Here is a 21930-nt window from a genome sequence, read left to right on the forward strand (position 1 = left end):
TATTTCTGCTCACACTGGAGGGTGAACTGTTGTTTTTGAGAAGTTTGGCAATGAGGAAAAGAAGGGAGGCGATAGGGAAATATAATTTTTAAACTTCTCTTAAAAATTTTGTCGTCTGTCTCTCAGTTAGGCAAACAGGAAGGGAGCTATCACTGAATCAGCACTTACTATATGCCAGGCTTACTTAAACCTCACATTAGCCCTGTAAGGAACTGTAATTCAAAGATAAAGACACTGTGATTCAGAGAATTAAGTAAGTTGCCCCAGGGCCCACTTTTTCTAAAAAAAAATTTATTTAAGAATATTTTTCCAGGACCCATCAGCTCCAAGTCAAGTAGTTGTTTCCATTTAGTTGTGGAGGGTGCAGCTCACAGTGGCCCATGTGGGGATCGAACCGGCAACCTTGTTATTAAGAGTACCATGCTCTAACCAACTGAGCTAACTGGCTGCCCCCCAAGGGCCCTCTTTTAGTAAGTAGTGGAATATGACTTTGAGCCCATGTGTGTCTGACACAAAAGCCAGTTCTTCCTCTAATCCACAAGGCCTGACTACAAAGATTTCTACAAAGAGGGCTTTTCAGAATAGAGAGAACTGGGTGGAGGCATACAAGTCAGACTATTTAAAAGGGAAAAGCAAGGAATCAAGGCACCACCTACAATGCCCCCCCACACACACACACAACCCTCCTCCTGTACACCGCCCCCACTACCACCCCCCACTATCACCCTCCATCCCTCACCCCCTTACCCCCACCCCTTCCGCAAAAGGGCATCCCTTCAGTTCAACAATTCAGTTTAAGCAAGGAACAAACTTTTTATGGGTGGATTCTGGCTGAACTGAAGAGGAATTACTTCAACAGTCAGTCATTTATTGCATGACTTTAATTTGCAAAACATAACCCACGACATAATTCCTGCAATCAAGATGTTTACTTGGGAAAACCAAATCGCGAACGCATTATATAACAAGCATTTTCATCAAAATTGATGTGTAAGGAAAACGCTCTAGTCTCCTGGAGGGTGTAGTAAATTAATTTGGCAGGAAACAGGGGCTTCTTCACCTGGACTTGGATGGGTGGGGAAGTGTGGGTATCAAAAATGCAAGGAATAGGGGCGGAGGGAGCCAGTCTTCAAGGCGCTGATAGACGCTGGTGGTGAAGCTGTGGAGACTTGCAGCTTCCTTTGGTAATGAGAGGAAGAGAAGGCAAAGGTGTAGCTGAAGGGAGGTTTCGTTTAGGGTGGTGGAGCTCTGACCTTGTCAGTCTGGTGAAGGGCCGATTACAATGGGAACATTAAAGATAGTACAATAGTACTAACATAAATAATCGCATAATTAGTAGTATTAGAGATGAGATGGGCAAGGTCATCGGCAGTTCAAGTGAAGGCAGTTTGCCTTCGCAAAACGTTGAAGTCAATTCTGAGAATGGAGAGGAGGGGAAGATAGATGGGATTTTACACGATCTTGAGACGGAGAGGAAAGTTGAGGGTATTGGATTGTCTGGCCTGGTGGGAAGTGGACTGGGGTGGTTACTAGCTTCAGTTCAGTTGGGAACGCCTGGAAGTGTGGCTGAAGAACTGTGAACATACTCAAGTGGGGGATGCAGGCGTGGGCAACAGCGACTAACAGCTCAGAGCCGGGGACCGGGGTGTGGGATTGGTGCGAGGGGTGGGTCTGGGGCCCTGGGAGGGGCTGCGCCTGTAACCCGGACCCGGATCAGCACAGCTTGGCCAAAGCGGCATCACCACTGGAGCAGGTGGCGGCGTCGCCCACGGGGAGACAAGCCCGCGGGCAGAACGACGGGCGGGGCGCGCGCACTGAAAGGCGCGGAGCCGGCGGCACCGCGGGCCGCCGGGATCGGGGGGCGGGCCCGGGCGAGCGGGCCTCCGCGCGGCACTTGGCACGCACGCGCAGATGGGCCGCGGGGCCCGGAGGCACAGAGGAGGGGGAGCGTGAAAGAGGGGGATGTGGAACGTATTTCCGCTCTGGCGGACAAATAATACCGGCCAAAGGGGAGGCCTGGTCGTCCGGCCCTTTAACCGTGTGGGGGGGGCTGGTGAAGAAAGGGGGGTCGGGAAGGGGGGACTCCTGCTCCTTTAATTCCCTCCCCTCTTCCTCCTCCCCGAGTTCTCGTCGCGGCCGCCGCGCGCGGGGCCTGGAACACACAGCACGAGCCACCCCCGCCCCTCCCCCCTGACGCCCACGCGGAGCGAGCCCCGCGCGCGCGCCCTGTGCACCCCCGCGCCTGCGCGCTGCCCAGGCCCTGCCCGAGTGTGGGGGCGCCGGCGGCCCCGGGGGGGTGGGGGAAGTAGGGGGGGAAAAAACAGCGCGCGGACCCGGGCCAGGTGAGAGGCGCGTGCACTCAGGGTCGTGGGGCTGGGGGGGGCGTGCCACGGAGCTCTGAGCGGGGGGGTGGCGTGCACCATGCGTGCAGGCAGCGGGGGGAGGACGTGAAAGGCGCGTGCAAACGTGCAAAGGGGGGGCGGAGGAAAGAGGCAGCGAATAAAGGGGGCGGGGTGACAAGAGCCTGCATCCTGGGCACCCCAGAGCCTAGAGCCCAAGGCCTCTGCTACCCCTTCCTCTGTGATTCCGAGGGCACGGGGTTCTCCCCATCCTCGCGGTGCGGTTGGGCTGGGGGTATGGACGCCGCTGCCCCGCCCCCGGGAACCACGCCTCCCTCCCTTTGGAGGGACAGCGCCTCCCCCCGGGGCAGGGGAAACTGAGGGAGAGGCCTGAAGCCTGGGAGATGTGATGCTGGGGGACCGGGCAAGAATGGGGGCGAGGGGCCTGGAGCCTTGGCTTAGGAGAGCCAGAGACCTTTGTCTCTGACCGGTTTCCTTCCCAACCAGGGTTGCCCACTCCCCCGCCACAATGGCCTCTGGGGTGGAAGTCCTGCGCTTCCAGCTGCCTGGCCACGAGGCCGCTACGCTGCGGAACATGAACCAGCTCCGCGCAGAGGAGCGGTTCTGCGACGTGACCATTGTGGCCGACAGCCTCAAGTTCCGCGGCCACAAGGTCATCCTGGCTGCCTGCTCCCCTTTCCTGCGGGACCAGTTCCTGCTGAACCCCAGCTCTGAGCTGCAGGTCTCACTGATGCACAGTGCACGCATCGTGGCCGACCTGCTGCTCTCCTGTTACACGGGTGCCCTGGAATTCGCAGTCAGGGATATCGTTAACTACCTGACGGCTGCCTCCTACCTGCAGATGGAGCACGTGGTAGAGAAATGCCGGAACGCCCTCAGCCAGTTCATTGAGCCCAAAATAGGTCTCAAAGAGGATGGGGTCAGCGATGCCAGCCTTGTGAGCAGTGTCAGTGCCACCAAATCCCTCCTTCCTCCTGCCAGGACCCCAAAGCCAGCTCCCAAACCTCCCCCCCCACCCCCTCTACCCCCTCCGCTGCTGCGGCCTGTGAAGCTGGAGTTCCCGCTGGATGAGGACCTGGAGCTGAAGGCCGAAGAAGAGGATGAGGACGAGGACGAGGATGTGTCTGACATCTGCATCGTCAAGGTGGAGTCGGCCCTGGAGGTGGCACATCGGCTCAAACCTCCCGGAGGCCTAGGAGGAGGTCTGGGCATCAGTGGCTCAGTGGGCAGCCACCTGGGGGAGCTGGCCCAGAGCAGCGTGCCCCCCAGCACTGTGGCCCCACCACAGGGTGTGGTGAAAGCCTGCTACAGCCTGTCTGAGGACGCAGAAGGGGAGGGCCTGCTGTTGATCCCCGGAGGCCGGTCCAGCGTGGGGGCCACTTCGGGCCTAGTAGAGGCAGCAGCGGTGGCCATGGCTGCCCGGGGGGCGGGGGGCAGCCTGGGGGCGGGGGGCAGCCGGGGCCCTCTGCCAGGGGGCTTCTCCAGTACAAACCCCCTAAAAAACATCAAGTGCACCAAGTGCCCGGAAGTGTTCCAGGGCGTGGAGAAGCTGGTCTTCCACATGCGGGCACAACACTTCATCTTCATGTGCCCGCGCTGCGGCAAGCAGTTCAACCACAGCAGCAACCTCAACCGCCACATGAACGTGCACCGCGGCGTCAAGTCACACTCTTGTGGCATCTGCGGCAAGTGCTTCACGCAGAAGTCCACACTGCACGACCACCTCAATCTTCACTCAGGAGCGAGGCCCTATCGCTGCTCCTACTGTGACGTGCGCTTCGCCCACAAGCCTGCCATTAGGCGGCACCTCAAGGAGCAGCACGGCAAGACCACGGCCGAGAATGTGCTGGAGGCCAGTGTGGCTGAGATCAACGTTCTCATCCGCTAGCCGGGCAGGCGCGCTGGGTTCCTGGGTTGGGTGGGAAGGTGGCTCCCTGGCCCAGGAGAATAGGGGGGGTGTGTCGGGGACAAACAGGTACGGTGGGGAGCCTGAGGAGACATACACATCCTGAGGGAGGCGCCCAAATTCCTCGGAGAGAAGATCCTGTGTCTTCAGAAGAAAAGGATGGAGAGGCAAAGGGTTCTTGGAGAAGGCCAGGGAATATGGGGTCCCAGAGAAAGATTGTCTTCTCTTAGAGGTGCATGGAAATGTGGAGGGAGGGAAAGGGTCCTACAGAATGAGGAGGAAAAAAAGACTGGAAAATGTTTTATTACTGGCTAAGCCTTCCCAGGGAGAGGTCTGACATTTCTTGAAGTAGGGGTGGGTGGGAGGGACTCGGGAGGGAATTTGGCAGGAGGCAGCTCACAAGCTTCTGCTTAGAATAGATCCTTGGGAAAGGGACTGGTAGGGGGAAGGATTATTGAATCCCAGGAAAGTAAGGGGGGACAGGTCTTGCATGCTGGGAGAATGGGACTGTGGGTACAAGGCTCACCAAAATTCTAGGGAGAACAAGTAAGGTGGCAGGTAAGAGAACATGGGTGAGCATCCTAGGTAGATATTGGGAAGTGGGGTACAATAGCAAGAACAAGAAATAGTAGGGGGTGGGGGGTAGGGCACGTAGATGGAAGGACACAAGAAGGGCTCTTTTGGGGGGAGGGAGAGGATTAGAGACATACAGTATTTTTTAAAGAAACAAAACGTATTTTTTAGGATTTTTTCTGGAGTTTGGGCTTTTAGTTTTTCTGCTTTTGTTTTCCACAAAATAAAAAAAAAAAGAACAATTTTTTTTCTTTATATACTCTGGCAACTGCTTGTAAATGACTGACCCACCCTAGACAGCCTCTCATTTGCTCAATACCCAGAAGTCACAACTCATGCAGGTCCCATGCCTAAAGGAGCCTTGACAGCAGAAGAGCCGTGTGACAAGTGGGTTCCTCTGACCAGGTACCCTCCCAGTTCTGCAACTTCAACACCTGGCAGACACCTCACAGCACAAGTGTTCTGTGATTTGTTTGGCAGTGGTGGTAACACGTGACCTGCTCCTCTGCGGAGTTTGGTATCAGGGCCAGGGATATGCTACAGGTGTGATCATTGCGCCCACCGAAAGTGTAAGCAGGAACCTATGTTTGGGCATTTTTGGTCTGGGGAAAGGGCTCACGCCCTCGGGAAAGCTAAAAACCACTTTGTTTGGATTAGGGTATGGGGAAGACTACAATTCCCAGAAAGCTCTGGAAAAGTTAACCAAAGACAACTACAGTTCCCAGAAGGCCTTGAATTGGCCCCAGGTGCCCTATATACGAACCACCTGCCTGTGTCAAATACTGCTGGTGAAATCAAACAGATGTTTTCCTAACTTTGACCAGAAGTAGTACTTCAAGGGACGGTACCCTAAATAGAATTATCAAGGTTATACACCAAGGCCTAGTATCATTCATACTTCCAGTGTGGGCTGGGCTATGTATGACCCACGGAGTGCCTGACTATGCTTGTGAAGTGTTTGGCAAAAAAAGTTGTTTTACTAGAGTGTCACTAGACAGTAATGACCATTGGGCCACTGGAGGCTTACCTGGATCCCTAGTGCATGTGGTGGCATAACATGTCTGTAATAAACAGAAGAGACAGCCCCAGGTTTCAAAGGGGGACATGAAGCAGCATACTAGAACCAGCCAGGAGTAAAAGTGTTCTCTGCGCGTCCCCATCATCCCCTTCTTGCTCGTTAGAGAAGCGAGGCCAAAACTGAGGCCGAGCTTTCTACCTGGTGACCCAGAAACTAGAGAGCAACACGAAGCAGAAGCACACGCGGGCCAGATTGGAAATACAGCCGCTGCCGAGAGCCGGAAGGCTCAGACGCTCCGCTTGTTACCTAAAACGGTGGGGGATGGAGAGCCCACACCCGGACCCAGGCGTGCTTCCCCTTCGGTTCCCCGATGAGCTGAAGCTAGGAATGCCAGGATTCGTCCCCACAGCGCCCAGCTTAGGGGAGCCACTGCCATCTCCAAGGCCGCTCTCGGGGGAAAATGGCCAGAAAGCGCGCAGTGGCTCCTTTAAGGCTCCTCCTAGCCCTCCCTCCCCACCCACGTGACCCGGGGCGGCCGCGCGCCGGCTCGGCCCCCAGCGCAAGCGGCGATGGCGGCGGCGGCGGGAGCTGCAGTGGCGGCGGCCGCCGAGGTGCGGAAGGGGAGGGGGAGAGGCGGGTGCATGCCCGCGCGCGCGCCCGGGGGAAGCGCGCACCCGTGCAATGCTCCGGGGGTGCAACGGGGCCGGGGGGCCCGGGCGGGACTTACAGCAATCCGGAGGGCCAGCACCGGGGGCGGATGAGGGGACCAGGGGGTGGGAGGTGGGGGGAGTGGGCACGGAGGCGCGCGTGCAGCCGCCGGCTGTCCCGGAGTGGGCGGCGGGCGCCGGGACCCCAGGAGCACGCGCGAGGGGCACAAGGGGCCGTCCACCGGGCTGGGGGGCAGCGGGCGCTGGAGGGGTTGGTGCCCGGGGTCCCCGCGGCCTGGGGGACAAAGGGGGAGCGGCGCGTGCAGCCGGGAGGAGGGGGCGGGGCCGGGGCGCTGAGGCCCCGCCCCCTCCCCCTCCTCTCTTCTCGGCCCCTGAGATGAGGGGTCTACCGAGAGGGAGGGGGCTGATGCGGGCCCGGGGGAGGGGTCGTGCGGCCCCTCCCGGCAGCCGAGGCCGCGGAAGGGGGGGATCCCATAGAGGAAGAGGTAGGCCCCGGAGCCTACTCTCTCTCCCCAGGGCCCAGGCGTCCTGGGCCCCCCAACTTCCTACCGGGCTGACCAGTCCTCCTATCCCTTGTGTCGCCTCCCAGGGAGAGGCCCCCGCTGAAATGGGGGCGCTGGTGCTGGACAAGGAGCCCAGAGGAGCCACCGAGAGAGGTGAGTACAGCACAAACGGGCCCAGCTGGACCTTCACCTCTCCAAATACAGGATCGCGTGAGCCCTTAGCCCTGAACTTTTTCTCTTCCTTACAGTTCATGGCTCTTTGGGGGACACCCCTTGTAGTGAGGAGACCCTGCCCAAGACCAACCCCGACTCCCTGGAGCCTGCAGGCCCCTCATCCCCAGCCTCTGTCACCGTCACTGTTGGCGATGAGGGGGCTGACACCCCTGTAGGAGCCACACCGCCCATTGGGGATGAACCTGAGAATCTTGAGGGAGACGGGGACCTCCAAGGGGGACGCCTCCTGCTGGGTGAGAGGCTTCGGAGTCTGGGGGTGAGGTGGGGTATCCTCTGACTCTGCCTTCCCTCTTATCTTGCCTCTCTCTGTCTGCCTGCCTGTCTGTCTGTTTTACAGGCCATGCCACAAAGTCATTCCCGGCTTCCCCCAGTAGGGGGAATGCCTGTCCAAGCCGGGCCAAGATGTCAATGACAGGGGCCGGAAAATCACCCCCATCAGTCCAGAGTTTGGCTATGAGGCTGCTGAGTATGCCGGGAGCCCAGGGGGCAGCAGCAACAGGGCCTGAACCCCCTCCAGCTACAACCAGCCCAGAGGGGCAGCCCAAGGTCCACCGAGCCAGGAAAACCATGTCCAAACCTGGAAATGGACAGGTGAGGATTGTGAGAGGGTTGTGGGGATGGGTGGGCCAGGTAAGCAACCTTCAACCTCTTGTAGGCTTTTTTTTAATTTAGCTTTGGGCCTTCTCTCTTCACAGTTTTACATATTTGTCAAGGGGCTGCTTTGTTTAAATTCTGGGTTGGGGCTTAATCTGAACAAACAGGTTCCTGTCTTCCTGGAGTTTATAATTCCTGGGAAGAGCGAAATAGAAAAGACAAAAGTAAAGACTTATTTATATAGTTAAATGTTTTAACTACTCTTAAGATAACGACTATGTAAAGAAACTTCAAACCACTCTTTCTTTCTACCTCAAAGCAAGCCCCCAGAGGACTTTTTTCTCTTTTTGAAACTGCCCCTGCTCCATTTTTAAAGGTTGTACTCCTACTGAGAAGGAGATGGGGCCCGCAAATAACAGAGGTTCCAGAATCTCACAAGCTTTATGACTATGTTTTGGGGCTCTTGGTAGCATTTTGTTCTGGGTGTGGTTTGGGTAGCTGTGGTCAAGGCCTTAACCTTTGTTTTCTCATCTGTAATATGGGAAGAAAGGGCCTGCTGCGTGCTTGAAGAGAGAAGTGAAGGTTTGAAGGTTAGGTATGGGATATGCTTGACCCACTTCTCAGGAGACAGCGGTTGTTATAGCCACATTCTGGTTACTGCAGGTACAGATGGCATTTTTGAGGGTGTGGCTCACTGTCCCACCCACATCTGGGGCTCCAGGCTAATCTTGGCCACCGACCCGACCATAGACCCTACTCCCTCTTCCCTGACCCTAAGTGTGCTCCCTCTCGGTCCCCAGCCCCCAGTCCCTGAGAAGCGGCCCCCTGAAGTGCAGCATTTCCGTATGAGTGATGACATGCACTCGCTGAGGAAGGTGACCTCAGGTCAGTCCCACTTCCCACCCACCTGGAGCTTGATATGGCCAGTCCTGAGGATGTAGGGTACAAGCCTCACTCCTTTCTCTCCTTCCAGATGTGGCCAAAAGGAGGAAGCTGAACCCGGGAAGTGGCCTGGTGAGCCTCGAGAGGCAGGGAACAAGGCCTCTCCACCTGGGGGGCTGCTCCAAGGGAAATGGGTTGGTGGGGGAGTGCTAGGAGCTTCCGTTGTTCTGATCTTTTTTTAGTCGGAGGAGTTGGGTTCTGCCCGGGGTTCCGGAGAAATAACCTTGGACAAGAGGGACTCTGGGTCCCTGGAAGAGTGGGAGACGGTGGTGGCGGATGACTTCAGCCTCTACTATGACGCCTATTCTGTGGATGAGCGTGTGGACTCCGACAGCAAGGTGAGAGGGGCCAGCCATGTCCGGGTGCACTCTCAGTCCCCCCTGGTCCCCTGTGTCACTCTTCTCTTTTTATCTTCTGAACACCCCTTGATTCACTGCCCCATACTACGTTAACTATTGCCGTATATGCTGCGCCCCATTCCATCCCCGTGCCCTTCTCCGTAGTGACCACCATCCTGGACTTTGGGTTTAGCATCCCATTTAATGGTTTATTTGTTGTTTGCTCGTTTATCCCTTTGCTCTTGCTTTATCTCATGCATGTTTGTCTATGCACTATAATGCTGCGTCTTGCCTGTTTTGCTTTTTATTTTATGTTTTATCATGAAAACTTTCAAATACAGATGATCTTGAACAACACTTTGGACTGTGCTGGTCCTCTTATACGTGGATTTTTTTTCAATAAACACTGTAAATGTATGTTTCTCATGAATTCTTACAACATTTTTTTCTCTAGCTTACTTTATTGTAAGAATATAGTATATAATGTATAAAACATACAAAATGTATTATTAATCAACTGTTTACGTTATTGGTAAGGCTTCCGGTCAACAGTAGGCTACTAGTTAAGTTTTTGGGGAGTCAAAAGTTATACATGGATTTTTGACTGTGTGGGGTTGACACCCTTAACCCCTGTGTTGTTCAACAGCCAACAGGATAAACAAAAGAATAGAAGAATGAGCCCCATGTAGCCATCACCCAGCTCCAACAATTTTCAATACTCAGCTGGCTTTTTAAATAATTTTTTTAAATTTTCAATTACAGTTGATATATAATATTTTAGGTGCACAAAGTAGTGATTAGACATTTATATAAGTTATCAAATGATCACCCCAATAAGTCTAGTACCCATCTGACACCTACGTAGTTATTACAATATTATTGACTGTGTTCCCTGTGCTGTACTTTTTACATGCCTGTGACGGTTCTTATAATTGGCAGTTTATATTTCTTAATCCCGTTCACCTTTTTCACCCATCTCTGCAACCAACTTTTTCACCCATCTCCTACCCAGCAACCATCAATTTGTTCTCTGTATCTTAGTTTGTTTCTGTTTTATTTGTTGTTATGTTTTTTAGGTTCCACATATAAGTGAAGTCATATGGTATTTGTCTTTTTCAGTCTGACTTATTTCAGTTAGCATCATACCCTCTAGGTCCATCCATGTTGTCACAAATGGCAACATTTCATTCTTTTTTATGAGTAATATTCAGTTGTATGTATATACGCAATTTCTTTACCCATTCGTCTGTCAATGGACATTTAGATTGCTTCCATATCTTGACTATTGTAAATAATGCTGCAATGAACATAGGGGTGCGTATGTCTTTTTGAATTAGTGTTTTCGTTTTCTTCAGATCAATACCCAGAAGTAGAATTGCTGGGTCATAAGGTAGTTCTATTTTTAATTTTTTGAGGAACCTCCATACTGTTTTCCATGATGACTGCACCAATTACAGTCCCACCAACAGTGCACCAGGGTTCCCTTTTCTCCACAGCCTTGACAATATTGTTTGTTGATTTATTGATGGTGGCCATTCTGACAGGTGAGGTGTGGTTTTAATTTGCATTTCTCTGTGATTAGTGACGTTGAACATCTTCTCATATGTCTATTGGCCATGTGTATGTCCTCTTTGGAGAAATGTTTGAAGTCCTCTGCCCGTTTTTTTAATTAGATTTTTGTGGTGTTCAGTTCTATGAGTTCTTCATATAGTTTGGATATTACCTCCTTATCAGGTATATCGTTGGCAAATGTCTTCTCCCATTCAGTAGATTGTCTTTTCGTTTTGTTGATGGTTTCCTTCGCTGTGCAAAAACTCTTTAGTTTGATGTAGTCCCATTTGTTTATTTTTTTCTTTTTTTCCCCTTTCCCGAGGTGACAGATTCAAAAATAATATTACTAAGATGTCAAAGAGTGGGGCCTGCCCGGTGGCTCAGGTGGTTGCAGCACTGTGCTCCTATTTCCGAGGTCACAGGTTTGATTCCCACGTGGGCCAGTGAGCTGTACCCTCTACAGCTAAGATTATAAACAAGAGCTCTCCCTGGAGCTGGGCTGCTGTGAGCAGCCAGTGGCCAGCGTGAGTGGCTGGCAGTTGGCGCGAGCTGCTGTGAGTGGCCAACCAACAACCAGCGACCGACTGTCTCAGCCCGGGGGAGCACAAGGCTCGTAACACCAGCATGGGCCAGGGAGCTGGGTCCTACACAACTAGACTGAGAAACGGTGGTTTGAATCTGAGTGCGGGGGAGGCGGAAAAAGGGGGGAAAAGAAGATGTCAAAGAGTTTATTGCCTGTTTTCTTCTGGGAGTTTTATGGTTGCTGTTCTTACATTTAAGTCTTTAATATATTTTGAGTTTATTCTTGTATATGATATGGGAAAGTGGTCCAGACTCATTCTTTTGCAGCTTTCCCAATCATTTATTGAGACTCGTTACCCTCCTGTATATTCTTGCCCCCTTTGTACTACACAGCTGATATTCATCTACTCCTCCCTCAACACACATATTTACTGGATTATTTTAAAGCAAATCCTAGTATCATTTTATCTATAACTATTTCCATATGTATCTAAACGTAAGGCCTCTTTATGTTAACATCACTACATGATTATTTTCACACCTAAAAAATTTGCCGATGGTTTCTTAATATCATCCCTTTGCTATCAGTTAGTCTTCACATTTCCTCAGTTTCATAAATGGGTTTTTGTCAAAATTCAAATGAGGTCTTCACATTGATCTGATTGACATTTGTCTTAGTCTTTCTTGATGTGTGGTTTCCCCCATCTTTTAAAAAAATTTATTCTTGCCATGTATTTGTTGAAGAAACCAGGTCAGCTGTCCTATAGAATTCCTCACATTTAAGAGTTGGTTGATTGGATGGGGATTGACATGTACCTGCCTGCCCAATATTTCTTGTAAACTGATCTAAAAGCGTGATCAGTTTCAGGTGTTCATTTTGTTGTTTGTTTTTTGTTTGTTGTTTTTGCCAAGAAGGCTCGATCGCTGATATTAGTGCTTCCTGTTTCATCACATCTGGAGGCAGAGAATATCTGGTCTTTTATTAGTGATGTTAAGATTGATCAGTGGATTTAGGTGATGTCAGTCTGATCCTCTATAGAAAGTTCCTCATTAGCTTTTCATCTAGTATTTTTAGCAGCTATTGGTAGTCTTACCTGTTTATGAACTTCTTAAAAAGAGTTTCATACTATACATTTGCTTTCTGGAAGTTTTTGTTGTTGTTGTTGTTGTTGTTGCTTAATATTATGTTGCCGGGGCGGTCCAGTGGCTCAGGTGGTTGGAATGCTGTGTGCCTAACGTGCAAGGCAGGTTCGATACCCACATGGGCCAGTGAGCTGCCCATGTGCCAGTGAGCTAAGATTGTGAACAATGGCTCTCCCTGGAGCTGGGCTGCCGTGAGCAGCTGGAGGTCGGCGTGAGCTCCTGTGTGCTCCTGTGGGCTATCGTGTGCCAGTGTGAATGGCCGGCAGCCAGCATGAGCGGCCAGCAGCCGGGGACAGCTGCCATGAGCTGCTGTGAGCGGCTGACTGACGACTGGCGACCGACTGCCTCAGCGGGGAGAGCGCAAGGCTCATATTACCAGCATGGGCCAGGGAGCTGTGTCCTACACAACTAGACTGAGAAACAATGGCTTGAACCGGAGTGGGGGTAAAAGAAGGGGGAAAATATATATATATGTTATGTTGGCAAGATTCACACAGTACATCTCACTATGGCACCTTTTTCGTTGCTGTATAATATTCTACATCCTCTCCGTTACCCAGCTCTTTCCCTCCTTTCCTGCCCATACTCACCTCCATTAGAGTGACCCCCTTGGTAGTTGTTTTTCTCTTTATCCCACCTCATTGTGTGAGTCCTGGGGCTTGGATATGACCTGTTCTGCCTCTCCCCTGAGTGCCCCAACTAGGACAGGTCTGTGGCCCAGGGGTCACTGTTTCTGCAGCCCCACTTTGCCTCTCTCCCAGTCTGAGGTTGAAGCTCTGGCTGAACAACTGAGTGAGGAGGAGGAGGAAGAAGAGGAGGAAGAGGAGGAAGAGGAGGAGGAGGAAGAGGAAGAGGAGGAAGAAGAGGAAGACGAAGAGTCAGGCAACCAATCAGACAGGGTGAGAGCTGGAGGCTGGCATCCCCAAAGGAGTGGGGGCTATGTGACCAGAGGTCTGAGTCCTTGGGAGGGGCTGTAGGCTGGGGGCCAGGCTCCCTAACTCTCTTTCTCCTCCCCAGAGTGGTTCCAGTGGCCGGCGCAAAGCCAAAAAGAAATGGCGGAAGGACAGCCCCTGGGTGAAGCCATCACGGAAACGACGGAAGCGGGAGCCTTCACGGGCCAAGGAGCCACGAGGTGAGGAGGCTTCCTCTCTGCTTTGGGATCCCCTCCTCCAGCCCCCCGAGAGCGTGCACAATCATAGACGCTCACGCATGTACACCCGCATGTGCCCACATGTCCAGGCGCCTGCGAGCTCGCACTCTCACTCTCTCTGTCTCTGTGTCAGGAGTGAATGGTGTGGGCTCCTCAGGCCCCAGTGAGTACATGGAGGTCCCTCTGGGGTCCCTGGAGCTGCCCAGCGAGGGGACCCTCTCTCCCAACCACGCTGGTAATTGCCAATTGCTGGGATAGGGAGCCACTAGGGGGCACCCTCAGGGCCGGAGGGAAAGGGGAGGAGGGGTACCCCACTGGATGTCCATGGCCAGGCTTTGGGGGTTCTGGAGCATGAAGGGAAAGGCAGGGTGGGGGTGAGAAGCCCCACCAGGGGTCCCAGTGGGTGAGGGGCAGGGCCTCCCTCAGCTCCCTTTTTCCTCTGTCCAAGGTGTGTCCAATGACACGTCTTCGCTGGAGACAGAGCGTGGGTTTGAGGAGCTGCCCCTCTGCAGCTGCCGCATGGAGGCACCCAAGATTGACCGCATCAGTGAGAGAGCAGGGCACAAATGCATGGCCACGGAGAGTGTGGATGGAGAGGTGGGCCTGTGGGACGGGAGGAGAGGTGTGCGGCCATCCAGCCCCGGGCCCCAGCCTCACCTCGCTTCTCGCCCATCCTTACTGCCCACAGCTGTCAGGCTGCAACGCTGCAATTCTCAAGCGGGAGACCATGAGGCCATCAAGCCGCGTGGCACTGATGGTGCTTTGTGAGACCCACCGCGCCCGCATGGTCAAACACCACTGCTGCCCGGGCTGTGGCTACTTCTGTACAGCGGTGAGTGACCCGTGGGGCAGATGGCAGCGTGCCCCACAGGAGAAGAGGCTCCCATAGCCTAACCACATTGTTTCCCTGCCCAGGGCACCTTCCTGGAGTGCCACCCCGACTTCCGTGTGGCCCACCGCTTCCATAAGGCCTGTGTGTCCCAGCTGAATGGGATGGTCTTCTGTCCCCACTGTGGGGAGGATGCATCTGAGGCCCAGGAGGTGACCATCCCCCGGGGGGATGGAGTGACCTCACCAGCTGGCACTGCAGCCCCTGCCCCCCCACTCCTGGCCCAGGATGCCCCCGGGAGAGCAGACACTTCCCAGCCCAGGTACTGGCTCCCCCTTCCCTACTGTCTTTCCTCACCCCCTTTCCCTCACCCTGAGACATTAGCGCCTTTTCCCACAGCGCCCGGATGCGAGGGCATGGGGAGCCCCGGCGCCCACCCTGCGACCCCCTGGCTGACACCATCGACAGCTCAGGACCCTCCCTGACCCTGCCCAACGGGGGCTGCCTCTCAGCTGTGGGACTGCCACCAGGGCCAGGACGGGAGGCCCTTGAAAAGGCCCTGGTCATCCAGGAGTCGGAGAGGTGAGTGGGGGCTTGCGGTCCGACACAGTACAAGCGCTGGGGCTGGAAGGGCAGATCTGTAGCTGTTAAGTCTGGTGCTCGAATCTGAGGAGCCCACCCCTCCCCTCCCTTGCTTTGGCAGGCGGAAGAAGCTCCGCTTCCACCCGCGGCAGTTGTACCTGTCAGTGAAGCAGGGGGAGCTGCAGAAGGTGATCCTGATGCTGTGTGAGTACTCTGCTCATTCGTTCTGCAAACCTTGATCGAGCCGCGATGATGATATAGCAATGATGGGCTGGGCTGGGGGTACAGCGATGAAGGACTTTGTCCTTCGCCCAGAGAGGTTACCTACCTTGCCCAGTGCACAGCAGCACTCGGACAGAGCCGCTCTGCAGTCGGGCAGAGCCGGTGCTCCTATATCCTTACTGTCCGCTCAGGGCCTCAGTGAAGGGGAGAAAAAGAAGGGCTAGGAGGGGCTCAGCCCCAGGTTGGAGCCTTGAGAAGCCTCCCTGGAGGAGGTGCCACCCGCCCCTCCTTGCTCGCTCACCACTTGTCTTTCTCTCTCCGGTGGCGGGCTCTCCCCTCAGTGGACAACCTGGATCCCAACTTCCAGAGTGACCAGCAGAGCAAGCGCACGCCCCTGCACGCAGCTGCCCAGAAGGGCTCCGTGGAGATCTGCCACGTGCTGTTGCAGGTCAGCACAGCCCGGCCCTCTGCCTCACTGACCAGGCCCTTGGGCCGTCCCCTGCACAGCCCCTCCCTGGTGCCAGCCCACATGCCCCCTCCTCACAGGCTGGAGCCAACATCAACGCAGTGGACAAGCAGCAGCGGACGCCGCTGATGGAAGCCGTGGTGAACAACCACCTGGAGGTGGCCCGCTACATGGTGCAGCGCGGCGGCTGTGTCTATAACAAGGTGGGGCAGCGGGGCGAGTCAGGGACTGGGTTTGAGGTGCTGGCCAGAGGACTCAACTGCCCTGGTCTCCCCCAGGAGGAGGACGGTTCCACCTGCCTCCACCATGCCGCCAAAATTGGGAACTTGGAGATGGTCGGCCTGCTGCTCAGCACGGGACAGGTGGACGTCAACGCCCAGGTCAGGGGCCCGCCCAGCCCTCGGGGTCTTTGGCTCGGCCTCAGGCTTTGGGCCCTCTTTCAACCTCAGCTGACCTCTGACCCCTCCCTTGTGCCTCCCGTGCTCCAGCCTGTCCCCATCTTTTTCCGTCTTCATTTGTATCTTTCACTCTTTTTCTTCTTTCTCTTTATGTTTTCAGAATGAGTTGCCTTAACCTCTGGAAGTGTCCAGTGAGATTTTTTGTTAATTCTTATTAGTTTCTCATACGGCTGTAGTCTGTTGTCTTTCTTCTCCATCTTTGAATCGTCCCATCCTTTGTCAGGAAGAGCCCCTTGAAGTTGACGCCTGTGCCTTTGGATGTGACCCTGTAGCCTTTGAGAGCATCTAGCACATTTCCTGCCCCAGAATCAGAATCTACCATTTCTCTAAGAAACTCTTGTTCCTTTTAATGGGACTATTTTTAGAGACTAGAGTCTGTGTACCTAGGGGCGGTTGTTGCTATTGGGACACAGCTTCTAGGACTTTTGAGTAGAAAGAGAAAAATTACTCTGTAGCCTTGAGCAGTAGACACTGTTAGTCCCACTTTATAGATGAGGAAACTGAGACCCAGAGATGTCAGGTGACTTGCTCACGTCCCACAGCATGTGAGTGGTAGAGCTGGGCCTGCTGGGCCTGGCTCAGGTATGCCCTAGACCACGTGCTGCTTTGGTGAGCAGGGCTGGCTGCTGGGGTAGGGCTAGGGCTGCCCCCACACCTCCCTCCCTCCCCACCACAGGACAGTGGAGGATGGACGCCCATCATCTGGGCCGCAGAGCATAAGCACATCGAGGTGATCCGCATGCTGCTGACAAGGGGCGCTGACGTCACCCTCACAGACAACGTGAGAGTTTGGTTAGGGTCGCAGAGGTGGGGATGGCCCAAGGTCCCTGAACAAGGTGGAGGCTGGGTTCAAGGGCTCACTGCCTGTGCCCACCCATTCCCCACCCACTCCACAGGAGGAGAACATCTGCCTGCACTGGGCCTCCTTCACCGGCAGCGCCGCCATCGCCGAGGTCCTCCTGAATGCCCGCTGCGACCTCCATGCCGTCAACTACCATGGGGACACGCCCCTGCACATCGCAGCCCGGGAGAGCTACCACGACTGCGTGCTGTGAGGCCCTGCCCACTCCACACCCCAGGGCCCCCCCGCCCCCGCACCTCCCGCAGCCCGGACCCCACGACCCCACGAGCTTCCTGTCCCTTCCCAGGTTGTTCCTGTCACGTGGGGCGAACCCTGAGCTTCGGAACAAGGAGGGGGACACCGCATGGGACCTGACTCCTGAGCGCTCTGATGTGTGGTTTGCACTCCAGCTCAACCGCAAGCTTCGGCTGGGTGTGGGCAACCGGGCCATCCGCACTGAGAAGATCATCTGCCGGTGAGCGCTCCCGGGGCCCACTGAACCATCTCTGGTCCCCCTGCTGGGGCTGCCACACAGGGCAAATAAAAAGAGAGAACACCCAGTTAAATTAATGTCAGATAAACAGTGCCGGGTGTTACCGTTTAAAAGTGTCCCACGCAGTATTGGGGACATAACCTGTACTAAAAACTTATTCCTGTGTCTTTGAAATCTGAATTTAACTGGGTGCCCTGCATCTTATGGGGCAACCTCACGCCCCAGTGAACCCCGGAACCACCGCCTTCCCTCCCCCAGCCCTCTCCTTGCACCAGAGAGAGCCCTCAGCTCTCTCAGCCCATGCTCACCTTCCTGTTGCCAGGGATGTGGCTCGGGGCTATGAGAACGTGCCCATTCCCTGTGTGAACGGCGTGGACGGGGAGCCTTGCCCCGAGGATTACAAATACATCTCAGAGAACTGCGAGACGTCCACCATGAACATCGACCGCAACATCACACACCTGCAGGTGAGGGACACCTGGCCCAGGGAGTGGAGCCTGGAGGGAGTTCCTGTGGGGCTTGAGCCACATGGAGAAGGGGTCCTTTTTCTAGGACACAGAGGTGTCCTTCGGGCTCATGGTAGCCCTGGGGACACTCCTTCAGCAATAGCTTGATTCCACTCACCATGGGACGATCACCACCCACGATCGTAAACATGGACCCTAGAGAAAGGGCAGCAGTAGGGGGCAGTGCGCACTGGGAGCTGAGGGCCCAGGCTGGCTCAGGGCTGAGCTGGCCCCGCCTCCCACCCAGCACTGCACGTGTGTGGACGACTGCTCCAGCTCCAACTGCCTGTGCGGCCAGCTCAGCATTCGCTGCTGGTATGACAAGGTACGTGCCCTCGCCCTCCCCACAAGTGCTTGTTCACTCCTCAGAGGACCTGGCCTCCCTGGGACACCGGGGACAACGACTCCCTGGGACCTTGTCCCTCACCTCCTACTCTGTGGGAAGTGGCAGGGGGCAGGGCAAGACCTGGAATTCCTGGGACGCTGCCAGGACAAAGCTGGGCCTAGCCCAGACACATGCAAACCAAGGGGGATGGTTGTGGGTGTCGTATTGTCTGATCTCAGAGTATATGTGGTGTCCACCAGCCTAGCTTCCCTGTCTCTGGGTTGGGGGTCAAGGAAGGATTTTTCTCTGAAGTCCTGGGGGTCCTAGGCAGCTGAGGTGGGCACCACACAGAAACCACTGTCTCCTATTCCTCATCCCAGGACGGGCGGCTGCTCCAGGAATTTAACAAGATCGAGCCCCCACTAATTTTTGAGTGTAACCAGGCCTGCTCCTGCTGGAGAAACTGCAAGAACCGGGTAGTGCAGAGTGGTATCAAGTGAGGCCCCACCCCTGCAGCCCCCTTCACCCCCCCCTTTTCTCCCCTCCTGGGGGGTACTTCCAGGTCCATTCACCCAACATCACCCTCTCTCCCACCCCCAGGGTGCGACTGCAGCTTTACCGAACAGCGAAAATGGGCTGGGGGGTCCGAGCCCTACAAACCATCCCCCAAGGGACCTTCATCTGCGAGTGAGTGGGGCAAGAGGACGAGCCCATGGCTACTGCTGACTCCCAGGCCTCCCTCTCTGCCCTCCTCCCTGACGGCTCCCACTTCTTCTCACCACCCCTTCTCCAGCCTGCTGTTTCTTCCACCATCCCCACAGCCAGGCACCCCAGCTGCCCCCACTCTCCCCAGACCACACAGCTGTCCGGCACCACTGCCCACGTCTTCCTTCATCCGCTCCCTTCCCCTCTGTCTACTTCCAGCCTCATGCATCTTCTCCCCACCCTTCTGAGCTGGGAAACCACCAGTGTTGGAGACAGACCTGGGTTTGAGCCCCCCTCTGCCTCTGGGTGTCCTTGGTACAGTTCCTTCACCTCTTTGAGCCTCATTTGCTTGTCAAAATGGAGGTGACCTTTCTGTCCACCTTCTCAGGGCCCTCATTCCTCCCCATCAGTTCTCTGTCTGCCTGGTATCTGTAACCTCTCCCTGTCCCCTGGCTCCTATTCCATGGCCTTCAATCTTCACCTAGATCTCCTTTAGCCTTTAAAATAATAGAAACTTTTAGCCCCATTTGCCTTCTTAGAGACCATCCATTATCTCAGTCAGGTCATCTCTCAACTCAAACGAGCAGCCCGTTCTTCCTGGGCCTCACTCTCCGCACCATCCGCTCACTGCTCGTCCCTGCTCAGATCTGCCGATGCAGCCTTCTGCCAGGCCCCCACCCCAGCCCCCGCTCCATGTCCCTCAGTGCTCATCCCTCCGGCATCTGCCACCCCCTTAGCTCTGGCTTCCACGGCACTGTCCTCACCTCCAACCTGTCCATCCAGCTCCTCTCCCTGTGTTGTCCAAATGTGGGTGTCCTCCCGCCTGGCTCCTTCCTGGAGTTCCTCACGGCTCCTGTGGCCCTACCCCCTCCTGCCTCCCTCACCACTCTCCTGTCCTGGAGCCCGGCATCACCACCACCTGCTGGGCGGCTCCCAGTCCACACGCCTCCCAGCGTCGAAACCTGAACAGAGTTCCCCACCCAGCCCATGGCCCACAGATACTGATTCCCTAACCCGAGGCCTGGCGCCTCCATGCTTGCCCGAGTCGTCCCTAGCATGGCCCCAGCCTTTCGCCTCACCCCTCCCACCGCTGCTTCTCCAGCTCACCTCGGCCCACACTTCCCAGTCCTGCCTGTCCTAGCTATTCAGTGGTGACCCCAGGTGGTGGAAAGGTGCCTTGTGTTGTCTCCTCACATGCCTGTGTCCCATGTTTCTCTTCCTGATCCCACCTCCCCAGGGGGCCACCCACCTCCTCCCTCCCCAGTAATGTCCACTGTCCTCTGGGCCCCCTGTGCCCCAGGTCCCCCAGCCTGGTCCCAGCAGTGTTGACCTGTGAGATTCACAGACACTGACGGGTAGCTGGCATGGTGAGAGAGGATCCCGTGGGGTTGCAAGTAGCCCCTGCTCACCTGCAGAACCACCGCTTCCTGCCCAACAGGTATGTTGGGGAGCTGATCTCCGATGCTGAGGCCGATGTGAGAGAGGATGATTCTTATCTCTTTGACTTAGACAACAAGGTGGGCAGGAGACCCCTCCGTCCCCTACCCCCGTCAGCAAGTGGAAACCTGGGAGGAGGGACTGGGTGGTCAGTGGGTGGGGGCTTGGCCAGGAGTGAAGGGTGGGGGTAGATATGAGGAGTGCTGCCCTCCCCTCAGGATGGAGAGGTATACTGCATCGATGCCCGTTACTATGGCAACATCAGCCGGTTTATCAACCACCTGTGTGACCCCAACATCATCCCTGTCCGGGTCTTCATGCTGCACCAAGACCTGCGATTTCCACGCATTGCCTTCTTCAGTTCCCGAGACATCCGGACTGGGGAGGAGCTGGGGTGAGGTGGCCAGAGCTCTGCCCGGGGTGTGGGAGATGCAGCAAGCCTGGGCCCAGCAGCTGAAGGCTGGAGGACGCCTGATTTGCAGGCGTGGATTGGAGCAGCTTCTCAGCCGTCGGTGCACAAAAGTATCCTTGGAGGGCTTTTTAAATAGTCCTGAGCATCTCAGAAAGATTTTGATTCAGTAGGTTTGGGCTGGGTTCAAGACTGCATTTCAAACAAGTTCCCAGGCAGTGCTGGTCCACAAAATATATGAGGACTTAGAGCCTGTTGGGAGAAGATGGGGGTGGGTGCCAGCATCCCTCCTGGAGAACAGGATCCACACAGGCTTTGGAGTGGGCCTGGGCAGCTGGGTCTGGGTCCCACAAGCTTCTTGTGTTCCTCTGACAGGTTTGACTATGGCGACCGCTTCTGGGACATCAAAAGCAAATATTTCACGTGCCAGTGTGGCTCTGAGAAGTGCAAACACTCAGCTGAGGCCATCGCCCTGGAGCAGAGCCGCCTGGCCCGCCTGGACCCCCACCCCGAGCTGCTGCCTGAGCTGGGCTCCCTGCCCCCTGTCAACCCCTGAGAGTGGACCACACCCTCCCTCCCCACCCTTGGATGGCCACCAGCTCAGCAGGCGCCCCTGTCACCTGCTGCTCACAGCCCATCTTCTCTTCCCCCCAGCCCTTCACACATTCCTTGACAGAGGCCCTGGAGGTCTGACAGCCCCTCTCTCCCAGAGCTGGTTCCTCCCTGGGAGGGTGACTTCAGGGCTGGCCACACCCCTGTTCCCCATCCTCAGCTGAAGTTTGATGAATTGAAATGGGCCTCTATACCAGCTGGTTTTCTTCTAAATAAATACTGGGTTTGGTAATAAACTGTCTAGGTGATTGTTGGGGCGTGGCGGGGGGATGCCCACAGCCAGAGGGAATGTGGGTCCAAGGGGCAGAGATGGGAAGCAGGCTGGACAGGTGTGGCTGGTGTGCACAGCAGCCCAGGGGGAGGGGAGAAGAGTGGGGGACCACTGGGCAGGGTCTAGTCGAGGGCTAAAAGGCAAACCTCACAATCTTGGCGGGAGGTGTGCATGTGAGTGCACCACGGTTGAGATCGTTTGCAGAATTAATTACGAAGGATTCTTAGAGCATTTCCAAGTCTTTCAGGCCATGGGCTATGGAGCCCTCAGCA

General features: G+C 55.4%; 2 protein-coding genes across 3 annotated transcripts; both read left to right on the forward strand.

Moving 5' to 3' along the window:
* Nucleotides 1–2314: 2314 nt before the first annotated feature.
* On the forward strand, nt 2315–4377 carry ZBTB12 (zinc finger and BTB domain containing 12). The gene is made up of 2 exons (XM_081038994.1): nt 2315–2342; nt 2847–4377. Exon 2 carries the CDS (start codon nt 2869–2871, stop codon nt 4246–4248), a length of 1380 nt encoding a protein of 459 aa, XP_080895120.1. The 5' UTR covers nt 2315–2342; nt 2847–2868; the 3' UTR covers nt 4249–4377.
* A 2027-nt stretch (nt 4378–6404) lies between these two features.
* EHMT2 (euchromatic histone lysine methyltransferase 2) lies at nt 6405–21617 on the forward strand (the record flags this gene model as incomplete). Of its 2 annotated transcripts, XM_081045265.1 has the most annotated exons (28): nt 6405–6468; nt 7115–7181; nt 7277–7495; nt 7600–7853; nt 8657–8741; nt 8830–8870; nt 8981–9136; nt 13114–13251; nt 13370–13484; nt 13636–13737; nt 13951–14099; nt 14191–14334; nt 14418–14653; nt 14731–14913; nt 15035–15117; nt 15477–15583; nt 15682–15804; nt 15880–15981; nt 16736–16840; nt 16956–17110; nt 17208–17375; nt 17716–17860; nt 18147–18224; nt 18605–18720; nt 18825–18911; nt 20368–20446; nt 20585–20760; nt 21151–21617. In XM_081045265.1, 28 exons carry the CDS (start codon nt 6427–6429, stop codon nt 21329–21331), a joined length of 3636 nt encoding a protein of 1211 aa, XP_080901391.1. In that variant the 3' UTR covers nt 21332–21617. The 2 variants fall into 2 exon arrangements, with proteins under 2 accessions (XP_080901391.1, XP_080901390.1); XM_081045264.1 differs by lacking the exon at nt 6405–6468 and having other exon boundaries at nt 6539–7181.
* Between the last annotated feature and the right edge of the window lie 313 nt (nt 21618–21930).

The sequence above is a fragment of the Rhinolophus hipposideros genome, assembly GCF_964194185.1.
Source record: "Rhinolophus hipposideros genome assembly, chromosome: 3".
Classification (NCBI taxonomy): Eukaryota; Metazoa; Chordata; class Mammalia; order Chiroptera; family Rhinolophidae; genus Rhinolophus; species Rhinolophus hipposideros.